The sequence below is a fragment of the Trachemys scripta genome, chromosome 3, assembly GCF_013100865.1.
Source record: "Trachemys scripta elegans isolate TJP31775 chromosome 3, CAS_Tse_1.0, whole genome shotgun sequence".
NCBI classification, from domain to species: domain Eukaryota; kingdom Metazoa; phylum Chordata; order Testudines; family Emydidae; genus Trachemys; species Trachemys scripta.
In genome coordinates, this window is record NC_048300.1 from 7,943,174 (window position 1) to 7,959,593 (window position 16,420).

The following is a 16,420-nucleotide window of genomic DNA, read 5'->3' on the forward strand; positions in this document are numbered from 1 at the left end:
ACAGAACTCCGCGTGGGGTCGGACTTAAAGTATGTCCAACTCCAAGTGCCCGTCGAGCCATCTGCCAAGGGGATTTGTGTTTTGAAAATGCTGAAGAAGGCGGCGAAGGGTTTCACACCATGAAACTCTTTGCGATTCTCATCGTTGCTTTCTTGATTAGGCCAGATTTTTCAGGGTGCCAGCTATGCCGGATGATTCCCAGGCAGAAGCATGAATCTAAGTAGCTGTAAAATATATACAACCCAGCCAAGAGTTAAGTGCTACTGGGTCATCTTCAGAATGTCAAGGAGTTATCATGCGAACTAACTCTCTGGGCACAGGAACAATGCTCTCATGGGGCCAGGGATCAAATAACAAATTGACTCACTCCCTGTACCTTGCGCCCATACACAACTATATTAGAAGAATGTTAGGGTTGCGAAGTCTAGCACGTAAATTGGGAAATGCCAGTGTAATCTTTTCATCGATTTTTAAGGCCAGAAGGGACCACGCAATAATCTGACCTCCTGCGTAACACGGGCCAAGGTTGCAAAGGTAGCCTTAATTCTGGCATTTCCTATGTTCAGAGTGCTTGATTCTACAACCTTAATATTATTTTAGTGTAGAGTGTCTGTCTAATACATATGTGCACACATTCCTTTTTTGGTTGCAATTGGATTTGGTAGTAGGTCCCCTTATGGGAGGGCGTCCGTGGTCCCTCAGATGTCCTTACAGATCATCTGTTGGCTGGAGGAATCTTACTTTGGGTTCCTTTTGAAACTGGCTTTTCTGTATGTAGGAATTAGCCATAGAAATCTATGAAAGTTGCCTGTCTGTCTCTGAAATGGGGGAGGTTTAGGTTGGATATTAGGAAAAACATTTTCACTAGGAGGGTGGTGAAGCACTGGAATGGGTTAACTAGGGAGATGGTGGAATCTCCTTCCTTAGAGTTTTTTTAAGGTCAGGCTTGACAAAGCCCCTGGCTGGGATGATTTAGTTGGGTATTGGCCCTGCTTTGAGGAGGAGGTTGGACTAGATGACCTCCTGAGGTCCCTTCCAACCCTGATAGTCTATGAATCTGTGAACCTGTTTGATCAATGTGATGTGACTACCCTGTAAGAAGGGGAAGTGCTAAGAAATTAACAGGAGTGCCACTCCAAAGGGTTAAGAAATCATGAGGTTTGTCTTAAAAATGCCGGAATCTTTTATGCTGATTCTTATTTGCTTTCTGGGGTGGGAACCTTACGGCTCACGTCTCAAGCTTTTTTTTCCCAATATGAGGGCTAGAAGCTTTATTTTATTTTATTTCTTTAAACGAAAACTGTGCTTCTCACGTCGTGGTGTAACTCCAGGAACTTTGGAGTTTGATATTGGGAGACTCGTGATAAAAGCCTGAGGGTTGGTTACACTTTGTAAATGGACGAGGGCCGGGCAGTTCAAAATCTCCCTCCACAATGCACCAACTGGTGTCTGGTTATAGCTTCTTTGGAATAACGAACGCCTCCCCTGCACTGTAAGTCTAACCATTTGGATCATTCAGGTAGTTGTCACAGATCTATACCTGCTGCTGAAGAGTAATTAGGCCAATTAAACAGGGAAGCGGTTGCAGGTATTTAGCAACTTTTGTATTTTCATCGAGCATCTCTTTCCCCAGAACAGGACCTGTTGTAAATCTTCTAACCTTCAAACCCACGTCTCCGTAAAGGGCAGCGCCACATGGCGGATGGGCTGAGCAACTGCAGGGCTCCTTGGCGGACTGAGCAGAAATAGATGCTGGCTTCTCTTGATAGCCGCCGCTGGCTCTGCAGCTCTCACTGGAAATGTTGCTCTTCATAACGGAAGTGGAGACAACTTAAAAAATAAATGTCCTTAAACAAATGCAAGGAAGGTGCAGTGTCCCTGCTGAGACCCAAATTTTTGCCTGCATGGCTTAGAAAAAAGTTGTAGAAAGACCCCATTTAGGGCACTCTTTTTCCCTCCCCCCCAACATGTTTGAGTCATTTTTGTGTGATAAGCTGCTACCCAAGGAGTTGTCCCACTGTTACTCTATTAACTGCCTGCAGCGTGTTGTATTAAAGCGGTTTCCCCTGCCTTTCTGTTGCTATTGCACTGTGAATGTCACCTGTTGGAAAGCAAGACTGACTCTATCAGCCCCACGTTCTCCCTTTAATGTTACCGACTATCCATTTATTAACTACTGTACTCCAAAACCATGGACTGAATGCCCCAATCCTCCAGTTGGCTTCACCTGGATCTGATCCTTGTGTCTCTGAGGAACCCCAGGAACACATGTGAACACAGAAGTCTGAATGTGGGGATTCCACTGCAGGATCAGGGTCTGTTCTTGTAACTCTTCCATAGGGTTGAGTACTCGTGACAGGTGAATTTCACTGCTGGGGGTACCTGGCGAACCCCATCCATACCAGTGAGGTTGCAGCTGTTCTCATGTCACTGAGTCTGATCTGATAAACTTTGAGCTGTTACTTTTGGGCGGTTTCAGGAGGACGTTCCGTGTTTGATCTTCATGGATCCCTTCTGGGATTTCCGACAGAGCACAGTGGGATTTGGGTGTCATCCCCTTAGGCAGCTCTGTGAATCTCTTCCCCCGTTGCTCAGCTAACTTCCTGTTGACTTGTTCAGGCAGCAGAACAAATCTGACTGCAGCTGCGTTCCTACTTTTGCTGGCCACGAGGCGCATTTTCCATTGGCCACCCTATCTCAAAGCTTTGCCCGCACCTTGGCTGCCACTGTGTGTCACTGAGCCAGGCTTGCTGGTCCTTGTTTCAGGTCAGGCAGCAGTTGAGGGAGATGAAGAGCCATGTGCATGATGGAGAAGCAGCTGGGTTGCGGGCTGACCCAAGCGAGCACGAGCCCCTCGAGGTTAGGGCGGTGAGACCACTGCACGCTAAGGCACTGATTAACGACTGCACTTGTCCCGTCTCCCGCTCGACACCTGCATGATAATTGTATATGGCTTCACTGACTGTAGAATGTGTGTGTTGTGCTGTTTCTGTGGGGCTTCTATTGAGGTGGTTAATTTTCTGAACTAGATAAGGGAGGGGAACAAGCTTCACGTAACAAATATTCTTACCATGGCCCATTTGTAAAGAGAGGATTCAAAACACCCACTTTCTTATCGTAGTTCTAGTGGGCCCCAGCTGAGATCAGGGCCCCATCGTACTAGCTACTGTACAGACCGCCCCTGCCCCAGAGCGCTTTGTTCAAGTAGATACCATGCAGGGTAAGAGGAAGGAAGTGGCATTACAGATGAAGTGACTTGCCCAGGATCATGCAGGAAATCTGGGGCAGAGCTGGCAATCCAGCCCAGATCTCCAGAGTCCCAGCTCAGTGCCTTAGCAGTGAGACCATCATCTGATCACTTTCTGAGCAGGAATGAGGTCTGGCTTTGAGCAGTGCTCTCTGCTTTTGAGACCTCCTTGGTTGAGGACAGTGGGCTGACCGCTGGGCTTAGTGGCAGCGGTATGCTTTAGGGGATCCAGGGTCGGAAGATGGGTGGGCAGGGAGTCCTGCAGAGTTGATGCACTGGGTCCTTGAAGTGAGGGAATCCATTACACTGCACTTCATATACGCTCTCTGGCTGGTTTGATGGGGTGCTGTCTTGTCTACTGAAGGGGTGGGCAGTCATCATGTGAGGCCCTGGAGGGTGGAGAATTCTGGTCTTACAGGACTTCTTGGGCTAAGGATCAGAATTCAGAGGGGCAAGGACTTTGTGGAGGATTGGATTTCTAATCTCACTAACCAGAGTTGGGTTCCAGGAATTAACTCTGAGAGTCTTTCAGCCTAACCTTTCTCTCCTCACTAGCTTACTGACCCCACAAGCTGTGTTCTCTGCTCTTTGAGTCTTAATCCTTTCCATTGTGGAGTTTTCCCCAAGGTGCTGTGTTGCCCAAGTGGTGGGGAGCTGTCAGATGAGACGGGTGGGGTCAGTCTGCTCTTGGCCTTTGCAGCCAGTTCCAGTTCAAGTTGCTGGGGCTGGAACAAGGGTGGAATATAGCACCAAATTGGGCAGAGACTGGAAGTGTAAAACTACTGGCTAGAGATTTCCTTTGGCTTAATCTTGGAAGCCTTTGGGGATTAGAGATGGGAAGCAGGGCCTGGCAGCTGCCCTTCAGGGCTTTGGGGAAAGCTCTAGAGTCCGTCTCCATTTATCTACATGTAGCAGGCTTCGGAGTCCGTCTGCTCCAGTCGATCTTTCCGATGTGACTGATTCACTTTGGTTTCTGTGCAGTTGAAAACGCAGCTGGAACAAACTGAAGCAAACGTGGATAACGAGCAAGAGCTGAGGCAGAAGCTAGCGCTGGAGTTTGAAGAAGTAAGTTCAAACCTGCGTGCGCCTGGGACTCTCTCTGGCCTGCTGTCTGTGACAAGGGATTGGGGGCTTTGCTTCCCTCCGGACAGAAGGTCTGCGTTTAAACCGATGGAGGAGGGAAAGTCCCTTTTTGAAAGGCTGTATGTGATCACCAGCATAGCAGAATGTTCATGATGCCGGCTCTTCCGAGCTGTTAATATGGGTGGGATTGCAGAAGGTCAAAATCCCTTCTGGCCTTTCATCTATGCCTATTACTGACAAAGACCTAAAACTGAAAGCAACAAGTTTTGGTCCTTTAATCCCCTTTTACCTGTTGTAAAATGCTGGTAACAAGCCAATGAGTTTCCCTTTAAACAGTGAAGTGCTCTCTCTTTCCCCCTCCCCTCCCATTTGGGATTTGCCTTTTTAGCCGTGCTCACTTTTTTTTTTTTTTTTGAAACTTAAGGCAGTGGCTTGCTGCTGCAGGACTAAAACTGTAGCAAAAAGAACATGGTCCAAACACACATCTCCAATCCCTCTACCTGTTTCCAAGCGTCCTCATAATCCTAAAAGGAAACTGTCAATGCCAAAGAGCTTATATGGGCCACTTCCTAAATACCGGTCATTCTCCTGGTTGGCGAACAGGAAGGGTCTAAAGCTGCAGTAGCAAACCCGCGAGTGTTTATTTTGGAGAGGCTCTTTCACCTACAGGCCTGTGTTCTCCAAGTGACTAGCCTTTTGAAGGGCTTTCATTTGGGGGTACCCTTGTTGAGGCATTTTAAAGGGGCAGGGGCTTGGCACTTTGACAGTTTGGGGATCTCTTTGGAAGGTTTCAGATTAGATGCCAGAGTAGCTAGTCGCTCCTGAAAATCTCAGCAGGCTTTACCTGTCTTGCAGGACTGAAATGGTTCCTCGGTCAGACCTCTGTCAGCCTGTTTCACCCCGTGCATTTGGTCTATTTCTCCTTGCTAAAATCTTTGGGACTCCCCTAGCCTGCTTGTCTGCCTCCGGGCTGCAGGAAAACGACTCCCACAGTCTGCTTCTGTTGGGTCGAGTTGGCTGTCATTGGAACTTTTTATTTTTTTTAAGCAGCTCTGCAAAAAATGTGGACAACCAGCTTGAATTTAATCAATAGGACCCTGGCCTGTAAATGTGGGGAGACCAGGCTGGCTGCTTCTGGTCCCAGTGCTACTGGGGAAAAGGCTACAAGGTCCCACCCAGCTGCTCATGGGGTGGTGGAAGGGCAGAACGTAGGTCTGCTCTGGGCGCACCTGCTAGCCGATTAATTCTAGCATTAAATGAAGGCTGTTTGAAATATTGCCTTGGCCTGCCTCTTTCCAAGGAGCAAACCATCATGGCTGCTGGGAGGGGCGTGGCTGTAGGGAGATCTTTAAAACGTCCTGAACCTGATATGAAAAGACGTATGTGCATTTTACTGGCAATCTTGCACGCACAAGCAGTACCAAGGCCTGCAAAGCATCGGCTAGTTTCTGTTCGCAGCCTGCCACGGGTACGTGCAAACCGACGCCACAAGTGGGGAAAATGTAGCGCATGGTGGTCATGAAGAGGGTTTAATCTTTAAAATTTAAGCTGAGATTAGCCTGAGATGGTTTCTTAATGTAGCCAGTGAGAGCAGTGTACGCACTGCAGTGTAACTTAACTCTGCGCGGCTGGTGAAGGATAAATGTCGCTATACCCACTGCCGTGTGGTGCTGGGATTCTTAGCCAGCTGAGTTTGCCCTCTGCTCTTCTGGGCCCCTGTTCGTCCTGTCTGCTGACCACCCGTTTGATTCTCACGTATCCTAGTAAGGTAGGACTGACCTCTCCACTTCCTGAAACCGCAGGCGCAGAGCTCAGTGTGCAGTTTGCAAGCTGAACTGGAAAAGCTGAGATCCGCTGCAAACGTAGCGTCCTCGGAAACGGAGGAGGTTCAGCACCTGAAGGTAATTCCCTGCACACACACCCCTCGCAGCACGGGGTCTGCAAGGCCAGGAGGGTGAAGGGCACCCTGGGCCAGATTCTGGTTCCAGTCTCTGTCTGCTGCGCCGGTAGCAGAACGGTACCACCGCGGGCTGGGGGAGAATTCTCTAGCTTAAGGACCTAGCCCTGTGAGGGGGCAGGGTCACTGCGTTCAGTGCTGGCAGCCGCCGGGCCAGATGTAATCTACGAAGCGGGAAGTCTGGGTGCCCATAGCAGCCCAGAATACAGCCCTGCACTCTGATGCAGCCCGGAACCGATCCCAGCAGTATGGCCTGAGCAGCACCGGCGGGGGGGGGAGAATAGCTCAGTGGTTTGAGCATTGGCCTGCTAAACCCAGGGTTGTGAGTTCAATCCTTGAGGGGGCCATTTAGGGATCTAGGGCAAAAATCTGTCTGGGGATTGGCCCTGCTCTGAGCAGGGGGTTGGACTAGATGACCTCCTGAGGTCCCTGCCAACCCTAAAATTCTATGATTCTATGTTGTGCATTAAGGGGGTATGTTTGCCAAGCCAGGGAAGGGAAGCCATGTGCAGGGTAAGTAGGGGCACCCTCGCTGCTTTTGCCATGGTCCCTGACTCGGGCCTGAGAGCTGGTTCCTGAAGCCACTTCTCATGTAGGGCGTTGAACTGTTTGGGGCTTCGTCTTCCTCGTGTGATGTCTCGCTGCAGCCGGCTCGGGCTCCCCAGGCTCAGGCTGTGGGATCTGGCCCTTGTAGGGTGGAGGAGGAGGAGAGGAAATAAGACTCCAGGGCTGCTTCTCCCTTCAACCCTGGCATCGAGTGTGGCGGGGAGTTTAGGTGAATCTGAGCCCCGTCCTGCCCATTCCCATTGGTCCATGGCACTAGTGGGGAAGGAGCAGCTCTGAGACTCTGCCTCTGATGGCTAGAGACTGGCAACCACCATGTTGTCCTCCGACACCAGTCGGATTCATACAGGAAGGAATGGGGCCTGCTGACTGTGCTGGACAGGGCCATCCATTGCTTTGGCCCCATCACATTTCTGCACAGAGACTCTCACTAAGGGTGACCGACCTGTGAAATGTGGGGATGAGCATCAGTTACATCTAGAGGGAGCTGAGCAGATGTTTCTCCACTGTCAAACAAAAGCCAGAGTGCAACCCCATAGCAAAAACCTCTCCAGGGGCTCTGCGAGGTGGGAGTGGCCTGACACTGCTGCTGCCCTGTGTCCAGTGATCAGTAAATGATGGATCTAGTTATCGCAAATAATAGTTTACTTCAATTGTGTGCAGGAAAGACTTGAGAAGGAGAAGAAGCTAACGAAGGACTTGGGACAAGCCGCTACCAAACTCCAAGAGCTATTGAAGATTACCCAGGGACAACTGGCCAAAGAAAGAGAAGCAGTGAAGAAATTGAAAGAGCAGCTTCAAGAAACGGTATTGCATCTGTCTCCAAATGGAACGTAGCGGTGTGCAGATAGAACCAGGAAGCCACAACCGAGATTGGGACCCTGTTATGCTAAGCACTGCACAGACACGTAGGAAGGAACCGTCTCTGCCCTGAAGACCTTAGAGTTGAAATACATGAATCAAAGGGTGGGGAACGGAGACTCTGAGATGAAGTGATTTGCCCGAGGAAGCAGGGAATGCGACAATTGGCAATAGAATCCAGATCTTCCAAGTCTGGGCCCAGTGTTTTAACCATTAGACCATCTTTCCTATTCAAGACGCGCATAATGTACAAAAATGGGAACTTTACAAGAGGAGTACTCATACACTGCCCGGGCTGATCTTAGTGGTGGCAGAACATAGAGTAGAGAAATCCATTTCCCCTTATCAACTTTTTCAACAAAAATTCAGATTCTGGACAGTATGACTGTTGTTCGCAGTGGTAGTGTAGCCATGTTGATTCCAGGATATGAGAGACACACGGTGGGTGAGGTAATCTCTCTTATTGGACCAACTCCTCCTGGTGGAAGGGACCCATGAGCTCCACAGAGCTCTTCTTCAGATCTGGGAAAGGTACTCGGAGCCTCACAGAATTTAAGCTTCCAGGCTCATCTTTTGAAGGTGCCGTGCAGGTTTCCTTTGAGTATGAGGATTGAGAGGTCAGATATGGAGTGATCACTTTATAGCAAGTGTTCACCCACAGGCAATAAGTGTGGTTTTTTTTTTTTTTTTGGTCTTTTTATCGTTTTCCTCTGAGTTCATTTGAGAGTATAGTTTTGTCTGGTTTTACACATGTAGTTGTTGAGGCATTTGATGCACCTTCTAAAGATGAGCTTGGGAACTTAAATTCATAACTCTGCTAGACACCAAAAATTATGGATTCAATAGAGACCTTGGTTTTATGTCTTTCTTTTCCTATGAATGTAGAGGTGTTAATTACCCCCTTCATTTTGAATGGTTTCTTGCAACATGTGTTAACTCCTTATGCTTAATCTCTTCCACCTTGTATTTAGCTGTGACACCATTTCCCAGACTTGAGGAAAAGCTCTGTGGAGCTCAAAAGCTTGTCTCTTTCACCAACAAAAGTTAATCTGACTGCATGACCAGAAGGCCAGATCTGGCCTGTAGGGCATTTGTGTTAACATCGCTGGATCAGGGGTTCTTTGAGTCGAATGTTGAATCCTGCCTCTGCCATTATGATATTGACGTAATTGTTAGATAAAACCCTGTCCCTAGGAATACCTGCTTACTCAACTACTAAAAACTTAATACGTGTTCTATATACAATCCTATAACCTGTTCTGCTCTTTCTCACTTCCAGGGGGAAGACAACGGTTCAAAGGAAGGAACTTCGGTCTGATGGGTCTAAGATCTAGAATTTACTATTCCACTTACCAAAATGCCTTACACGTTCCTAAAAATATATGCTCAGTTCTTTGCCGATAAAGACACACAAGCCATTAGTGACCCCCAAAACCTCCTCCTAGTTTGAGATTTAAAAGGATCCAAGTACACACTGCAGACGTACATCTGTAAAGGAATTTTCATACTGTTTTTTTGTAAAACTGAGTTCCCTTGGGAAAGCCCTGACTGGGTCAGCCAGCTGCTTCCAAGCCTTTACCTTCTGTAGTAACAGAATCCATGAATGTGCAAAAAGGGAAGACTCTGTGTGTGTTCATCGATCAGTGCAATTTTTGTCTTTTGGAGTGAATGAAGCCTGGAAGGTACACGGCGCCCCTGTTCGTCGTACCAGGCGGCTGTTGGCAAGTGTCCTTGTGAATTTCTGGATGGTAATGCAATTAAACCAATGGTGTAGCTAACTAGGGGTTGTGCTGGTCTTATTTTGAGGCGCTTGCTCCTGTTGATGGTATAAAGCACTATGATCATAACAGCCTTGAGTCCTCCATGTCCCAAAGGCCCCATCCCCCAGCGGCAGGACCAAAGAGAAAGGTGGTGCTCCGCTTTTCTTGCTTTTTCCTGAGTGATGTGAGCGGAGGGCAAAGTAGTACAACACTCCTCATTCCATGGTGTGAGCGAGGGACGGAGATGGTCTTGGGGCATCAGGGGAATGTGTCCTGTCCTAGGAGCGCTGAACACAGCTATGGGAGCTGGCGAGACGGGTTGGACATGGTGGGAGTGCCAACTGCCCTGGTCCATCTTGGGCATCCAGGAAGTTTCCCTGCTGCTGGTCGCGTGCATCATTTTCGCTGCATCCCACGGGAGCCTCGAACCTGGAGTTGTCCAGGAGGGGAAGAGCTGTATGGAGAAGTCAGGCCAAGCTGTGACTTCAGCTTTTCTGAACGCAGGGAGCCATGAGCCCATCTCTGCTGCCATTGAAGCTGATGACAAAACTCCTGTTGACTTCGGTTCGGGAGGAGCTGAGCTGGGTCGGCACTCGGTGCTTTCAGGGGTGAGATTTTTCCCATGTCTTACTCAAAGGTTCTAACTCTTCCCCGCGCTGCCCCCCGGTGGTCACTTGTACATATTCGATAGAGTGGCCTAACTGGAGGAGGTGAAAACACAGCGGCTGGTCTGATCCTGCAGGGATCAGTTAGGAGGCTTGTGTGTATGTAGCCAAGGGAGCCAAGTCCCTCTCTGTTTAAGGGCAGTTTTAACTGGTGCTTGGTGAACATGCTGGTCCGTACAACCGACTTGGGCTTGCTTATGTTAAACCAGCCCTTTTGCGCCCCCTGCTGGTTAAGCACTCGTTTTGTTCCTTGAACTATCCTGTGTCTGTAGGGGTCCCAGGAGTCCGTGTGCAAAGCACGGGCTGCTTTAGCATCAGAGGGAGCCTTCAAAGCCAGGTTGGAGTGAGAGCCCTGTGGGGTTAGTCGGGGCAGAGTCTGGGTCTCTGTCAGTAGAGGAGAAAGAGGCCGCCTCAGCCTGCTCGAACTGGTGGCATTTGCAGCATGCCGGGAAGGTAGCAAGTTGAAGAGCCCTCCCAGGCTGAGAGGCCTGACTACAGGAGAGGGTTCACGGCTGTGCAGCCCAAATGGAGGGAGGGGCCTAACTCATGTGAGGGGCGGGGCCTAGGCCACACCCCTCTCCTGAGCATTTCCTATTGGCTTGCTTTGGCAGCTCCCGGCCCAGCCTGCTGCCTTCCGTCAATGCCATTCATAGGCCGCTACCTCTGCCCAGGTGTGATAGAGGGACCCTGGGCGCCTAGCGCAGGGTTGTGAAGTCCACCAAGTGACAGGGCCCGAAGACTGAGCAGTGCAGTGCCTCTGAGTGACTCTAGTTCCAGGAGTGCATCGCCCGGGACTGTCTTGGCAGACCAGGGACGTATTTATACAGCAGTCACCTGACCGGTGCTTCTGGGCCAACCAGGATAATGGGGATCTCGCCGTGCTTTGTTGTGCTGCCTAGTGAAGCTGTACCCGGCTGGGAGGTCCTTTGCTACCCCCATTGCACCAGACTGATGCCCCTAGTTTCCTTTTGGGACGTGAGTCCTGATCCCGTACGATGCTGAGCTGGAGTAAAGCCTTACGCTCGTTGCACCTTGCGGTTTGGGAACCGACAAAGGCTGCAGTGACCTGTGGGTGGCTGAGCCCTGCTTCTGCTCCTGGAGGTGAGCCCGACAAGGGATGTTCTGTGCTGCTCGTTCACTCGCTGACACTCAGAGGAATTCGGTTTCTGTCCTGATGTGCTTATCTCCCTGGGCTGATCTTCACATCCGCCGAATGTTGCTGTAGCAGTAACAATTTCACTGATTTAAACAGCAATGGGAGGGAGGATTCACATCTGCGTGGAGGTGCCATCCCGCCTGCAGTCCAGCTCCAGGAATCCAGCCGTGTCCAGGCTCAGCAGTCCCCAGAGGCCAGGCATGGGGAAGACTCACTGGTGGTTATTACTTGCTGACTAACCATGGACATGCAGCTGTGAGCTGCGTTTGCAGCCGGCCCGGTTCCTGGCTGGCTGCCAGCATGGGCCAAAGTCACTGCATGGCTGGGCCAGCCGCTAGCTTTTCATTCCAAGCCCAGGATCCACCCCTCTTGCCTTCAGGGAAACCACTTAGACCCTAGGTTGTCTGTCGCTGCCTTGGCAACTGGCCCTGTGCCCAGCCTTCCATTTACTGGCACACGGCACCTAAACGTCACTAGTGGCTCCTGGGCTAGTCTCTTACTCCTGGAGGGTTCTGGCAGCCCGCGCTGCATAGGGACTGTGCTGAACCAGCTCATACCTCAAAACTGGGCTGCAGTTCCTAGGGTGGGGATATGGCCTCTCAGCCTGTGAGAAGAATAGCGGGTCCCAGGCCAAGTCCTCCCCCGATGGCCCACCCAAGGCAGGAGGGTAACACGGCAGCTAATTAATTCGAATGGAGAGAACTTTCCATAGAAGGTTGGGTGGGTCTTTAAAGTCACAAAAAGGGTGGTTAGGCACCTGCCTTCCATGGACTAGCCGCTGGGCAGTAGCTGCTAGTGGTGCCTTGGAGAATCTCCCCCGCAACCTAACTTTAATGTACTGGAGCTGTCTGCATCCAGCAGACAGGGAGAAGGGAAGGGGATTCCTCAGCTCTGCACCAGGTCCTCAAAGCTATTCAGGCTCCTGCAATCCATGGAAGCCAGGGGCCTCATCACCTTTAGGGATCTGGGCCTAAGTCTCTCTCTTGAAAATGAGCCCGTTCTAACATTCTCATGCTTCAGGGCCTAAGCCAATCTCTAACTAGCAGAGTACAGGCTGAGATGTAATGTCCGGGGCACATTATGCCACCTCCACCTGCTGCGGGGTGTCTTGTACCTTTCTCTGAAGTAGCTGGCACTGGCCCCAGTCTGAGCCATGAGGCTGGATGGAGCTTAGGGTTGAGCCAGCCCGGCTGTTCCTGACTAACCCTTCCCTTTTAATTCTGGCCAATCCTTTTGTACGTTTCTCCTGCTGCAGCCGGGCCTTCCCGCTCTTCTGGGTACCAGGCAGACGGGATCAACGCTGTTGCCTAGTCCCCCAGCCACACCCACGCTTTCTATGTGGTGTCATCCCTTGCCAAAATCCTGATCGAGGGCAGGGCAGGCTGGGCTTTTCAAAAGAACCCAAGGGAGTTAGGAACTTGAATTCCAACTCCACCCCCTTTGAAAATCCCATCCTTAGTATCGGATACAGCAAAGCTGCCACCTAGTAGCTTTAAGTAAGGGTAGGTCTCCACTTCGAGCTGGGGGAATCCTAGCTCCGGGAAACCATTCCCACTTGCCCTGATGGAGCTAGTACCCTAAGAACACTGTAGCCAGGGTGGCACAAGCGGTGGGATATGCCCAGGGGCTGGAAGGTGGGGTGGCTACCCCCTCCTGCTGCAGTGACGCTAGTGTGGTTGGAACAAGCATCTGTATGGCTCCTGGAGTAGGGAAGGTGTAGACATACCCTGAGTGTCAGGGGCTGAGCGTCGTTGATTGTAATTAAATCTGTGCAGTAGGAACCTGAACTCTTGTAGCCTGCAGCCATGTGGCAACGTCCCAGGCTGAGCTCTGCCAGTGGGCCTGGAAATCCTCAGCTAAGTGGGGCGAGACGAGGGATGAGAGCTGATTTGCGCTTCTTCCATTCGTTCACGTCCCCTTCGTGGCCATCAGCCTGCGTGCAATAACTCCGCTTGAGGCCGCAGCTTTGCCATATGCTGTGATTCCTTGCCTGAGTTTGCAAGCGACGGTACCAGCACCAGCTGCTTTCCCTGCAGGAAACGGGGCATAGAATTGCGCAGGGAGGTTTCCCGGCACAATCATGAGGCCACCTTCACAGCACCACTTCACCATTCAAACTCCAGCTTCCCTTTACCCAGTTCATGCCCCGCCCACCTTTTGCAATTTTTTTTATTGAGATTGTTATGTAAAACAGTCGGTGATAATAACAAGAAACAGCTCCAGCGGGCCACAGCAAAGAGCCGTGGTGGTGCTGCACACTAGGCATTGTTAAATGTGTACAAGCATTGGAAAGGGGCTCACAGACAGGACTGCTACACTGCTGTGTGGTAACAGGCTCGTCTTCTTTAATGTCATGGCCACACTAGCTTCCCTGGAATGGTTTACACATTTTCTTGGAGGAAGAGGGGTAGGACTGGACAATGGAGGCAAAGCCTGCAGCAGGGTCAGCAAAACACGTCCCCGTGGAGAAGGGGCCGAGAGCTATAGCCGCCCAGCTTGGCGGGCTCACATTTTGCTGTAAAAGGCCTGGTGTGGAGGAGGTAAGATGCCCCGGTGGAGATGTCTCAGCCTCTGACCCAACTGGAGCAGGGAGTGAGAGGCAGAGTCCCTGCATGCGAACACCAAGCAGCCTCTCTGTGGCTATCCCTTCCCCAGGGTGCAATGCAGTAGCAGAACAAGAACACAAAGGCCATGCCCTGGTGGTAGCTGTACAAGTTTGCAAACCACCCCCTGCAGGCAGCTGCTCCTGGGCACAGACTAAGGCCCTGACCATATTTTAGTCCCCTTTAGCTGAACACCTGGCTATGCTCCCCTGGACCCGTGAGTGGCTCACAGGTGGGTGCAGCTATAACCCAGAACCCACATTGGCTGCTGATGAGCGGGGCTGGAGCTAACTATGGTATAGGGGTGGGGTGGCTGAGTGCATGTTAACTTTAGACCAGGAGGGCAGAAGAGCCCTACAGTATTGTAATGGGGTCAGGCCAGACTTCCCAGAGAGTAGCAATGCTGAGCCACTCCTGAAAGTGAACAAACAAAACACCCCGCCCCCGAGTCCCGTATTGGCAGCTGGACTGGAGCAGCGGGGAGGGGTTCTGGCCCTGTAATTTTATCCTTTGGACAGCAGAGGTCAGCACTCTGAGCCAGCGCCCCACTTGTAGACGGTAGTGTGGGTAGCATCACCCCATCCACTTTCCTTTGGTGGTGTCCATGCAGCACCTCTACATTTGATAATATCTCTTTGCTGGTCCCCCCACCCCAACCATCCTCCTAGTCTCGCTTCACAGTGCTGTCACGCAGTCTGGGATGCTGGCAGCGCATGTCCCCTCTTCTAGTTGTATTACTGTATAACACCCTGAGGGTGTCACGCTGGTTTCGCTTCTTTCCCCTTTAGCACATACACTCTCTGTTTAACGGCCTGCCCTAGCCCCGTGTCACTTCCCCCTTATCTACAGTGGAGGTTTGCTGGATTTCAGCCAGTGCCATTGGTATACCAGTCCAAATGCCTACAGCGAGCAGGATAAACTGCTCTAAGCCTGGAGTCTCACCCAGGCAGTTTAACCTTGGTTTCAACCAGGTGTAGGATTTGCTGGGCTACCCTACAGGGCTGCATCATCAGCTGGCACCTGATGGCTGTGTGACTCAGGGAACGCCTCAGGCGCCATCCTCGCCCAGCCACGGGCAAAGTTAACCCTGAGAACCTCGCTCCCTCCCAGGGCCCTTGGCGTCACTCCAGCTGCTGCTTCCAGAACAGGGCTGCAGGAGGGGCGCACTTCCCCTGGCCACATGCACATCTCTGCCGGGCACTGCACAGATGCACAGGCTGACCACGCCTCTTTCTGCAGGGTGCCAAGGCGTGGCAGGCAGGTTCCAGTTTCTTCATGTCTCTCCCGGCCAGGAGGATAGGGCAGCTCCTCCCGCAGCTGGATTTGCTTAGGGAATGCTATAGCCTGTGTGCCAAGTGCTCCCCACCTCCAGGAAGAGCCCAGCGCTGTGATGTGCTTATTTTACCATAAAAGGGCATTGAGGGTGATAGGAGGGGGGGGGAGAGAGAGAGAGAGAGAGTCCACCAGTAGCATGGGTTGTAGCAGAAGGACGGTGCAACTCTAGGAGTCAGGAGGCCTGGCACCTTCTGTCCCCACACGCACTCTTAGACAGTGGGTAGGTGTTTTAGGCAAAACTTTTCAAACTGGGCAGTCTAAAATTAGGCTCCTGTTTTTTTCAGAAGGCTGCAGCCCCAACCGCCACCAAAGCCCATAGGAACTGCAGGTACGCAGCAACTTTGAAAGTTAGACTATTGAAGTGACCACATTCAAACCACTGGGCTTTTTAAATGTCTCTGCTCAGTGTTGCCATCTAGAGGACAGGGCCATGATACACCTAACCTCCTTTGTGAAGAAACCCACTGCAATCTATGCCGCAGAGCTGAAAACGTTCTATGAGTAGAGAACGCTGACAGATTGGTGCAAAACATAGGGGACTCTTTCCCTTTTGTCCGTGGCTCCTAGGTCAGGCTCCCCCGCAAAGGTGCCTGTGATGAAATCCCTTTCTTTGACACTAAGCTTCCCCCCCCCCGCCACACTCGGTCATACAAGCAGAGGCCTTGTAGGGAAGGTTGAAGAGAAGTTTTGTTCGGTAACTCACCCCAGGACTAGTGGGGTGTGGTTAGTGCCTGCAGAAAGCCTGGCATAGTATAACCCTTGGATACCTTCTGGCAAGTATCAGTGTCTCCTGCCAAGGAATATTGCCAGCACCAAGAACCATTTTACTCCAAACACCAGTATCCAATCCACCAGCATCAAGGCTGACGGGGAAGGCAGCCATGAGCCACTCCCATCAGCTGGAACTGGGAGAACTGGGCATTATCCTCCCAGGTCTCATCTCTATGCTCACAAGGGTGCTCATGATGAGAGGACAGTCAACCCCCCCTGCCAGCCTAAGCCATTCCAATTGATTTCTTTCCTCTTCCATTTAGCAATGAATCTTGTTAAATAGGGAATGAAATCTGGGGCCCGCCCAACTCCCCTTGACTTAAGTGAAGCAGGAATTTCCCCTAGAGATTTTGATCTAGTGCTTGACATCTCATCTGGATTGTAGCTCCACCTTAACCGAGAGGTCTTTATTTGTTAA

At 51.0% G+C, this 16,420-nt stretch overlaps 1 protein-coding gene across 2 annotated transcripts in view; it reads left to right on the top strand.

Moving 5' to 3' along the window:
• The window catches only part of RRBP1 (ribosome binding protein 1), a 54,612-nt gene extending 45,122 nt beyond the window's left edge, over positions 1–9,490 (top strand). Inside the window, exons 20-24 of one of the 2 annotated variants that reach the window (XM_034764069.1) lie at positions 2,767–2,859; positions 4,229–4,312; positions 6,133–6,231; positions 7,515–7,658; positions 8,992–9,490. In XM_034764069.1, coding sequence (XP_034619960.1) covers positions 2,767–2,859; positions 4,229–4,312; positions 6,133–6,231; positions 7,515–7,658; positions 8,992–9,030 — 459 coding nt within the window. In that variant the 3' untranslated portion in view covers positions 9,031–9,490. The remainder of the gene's footprint in view (positions 1–2,766; positions 2,860–4,228; positions 4,313–6,132; positions 6,232–7,514; positions 7,659–8,991) is intronic. The other variant, XM_034764070.1, reaches the window with a different exon arrangement.
• Positions 9,491–16,420: the final 6,930 nt, after the last annotated feature.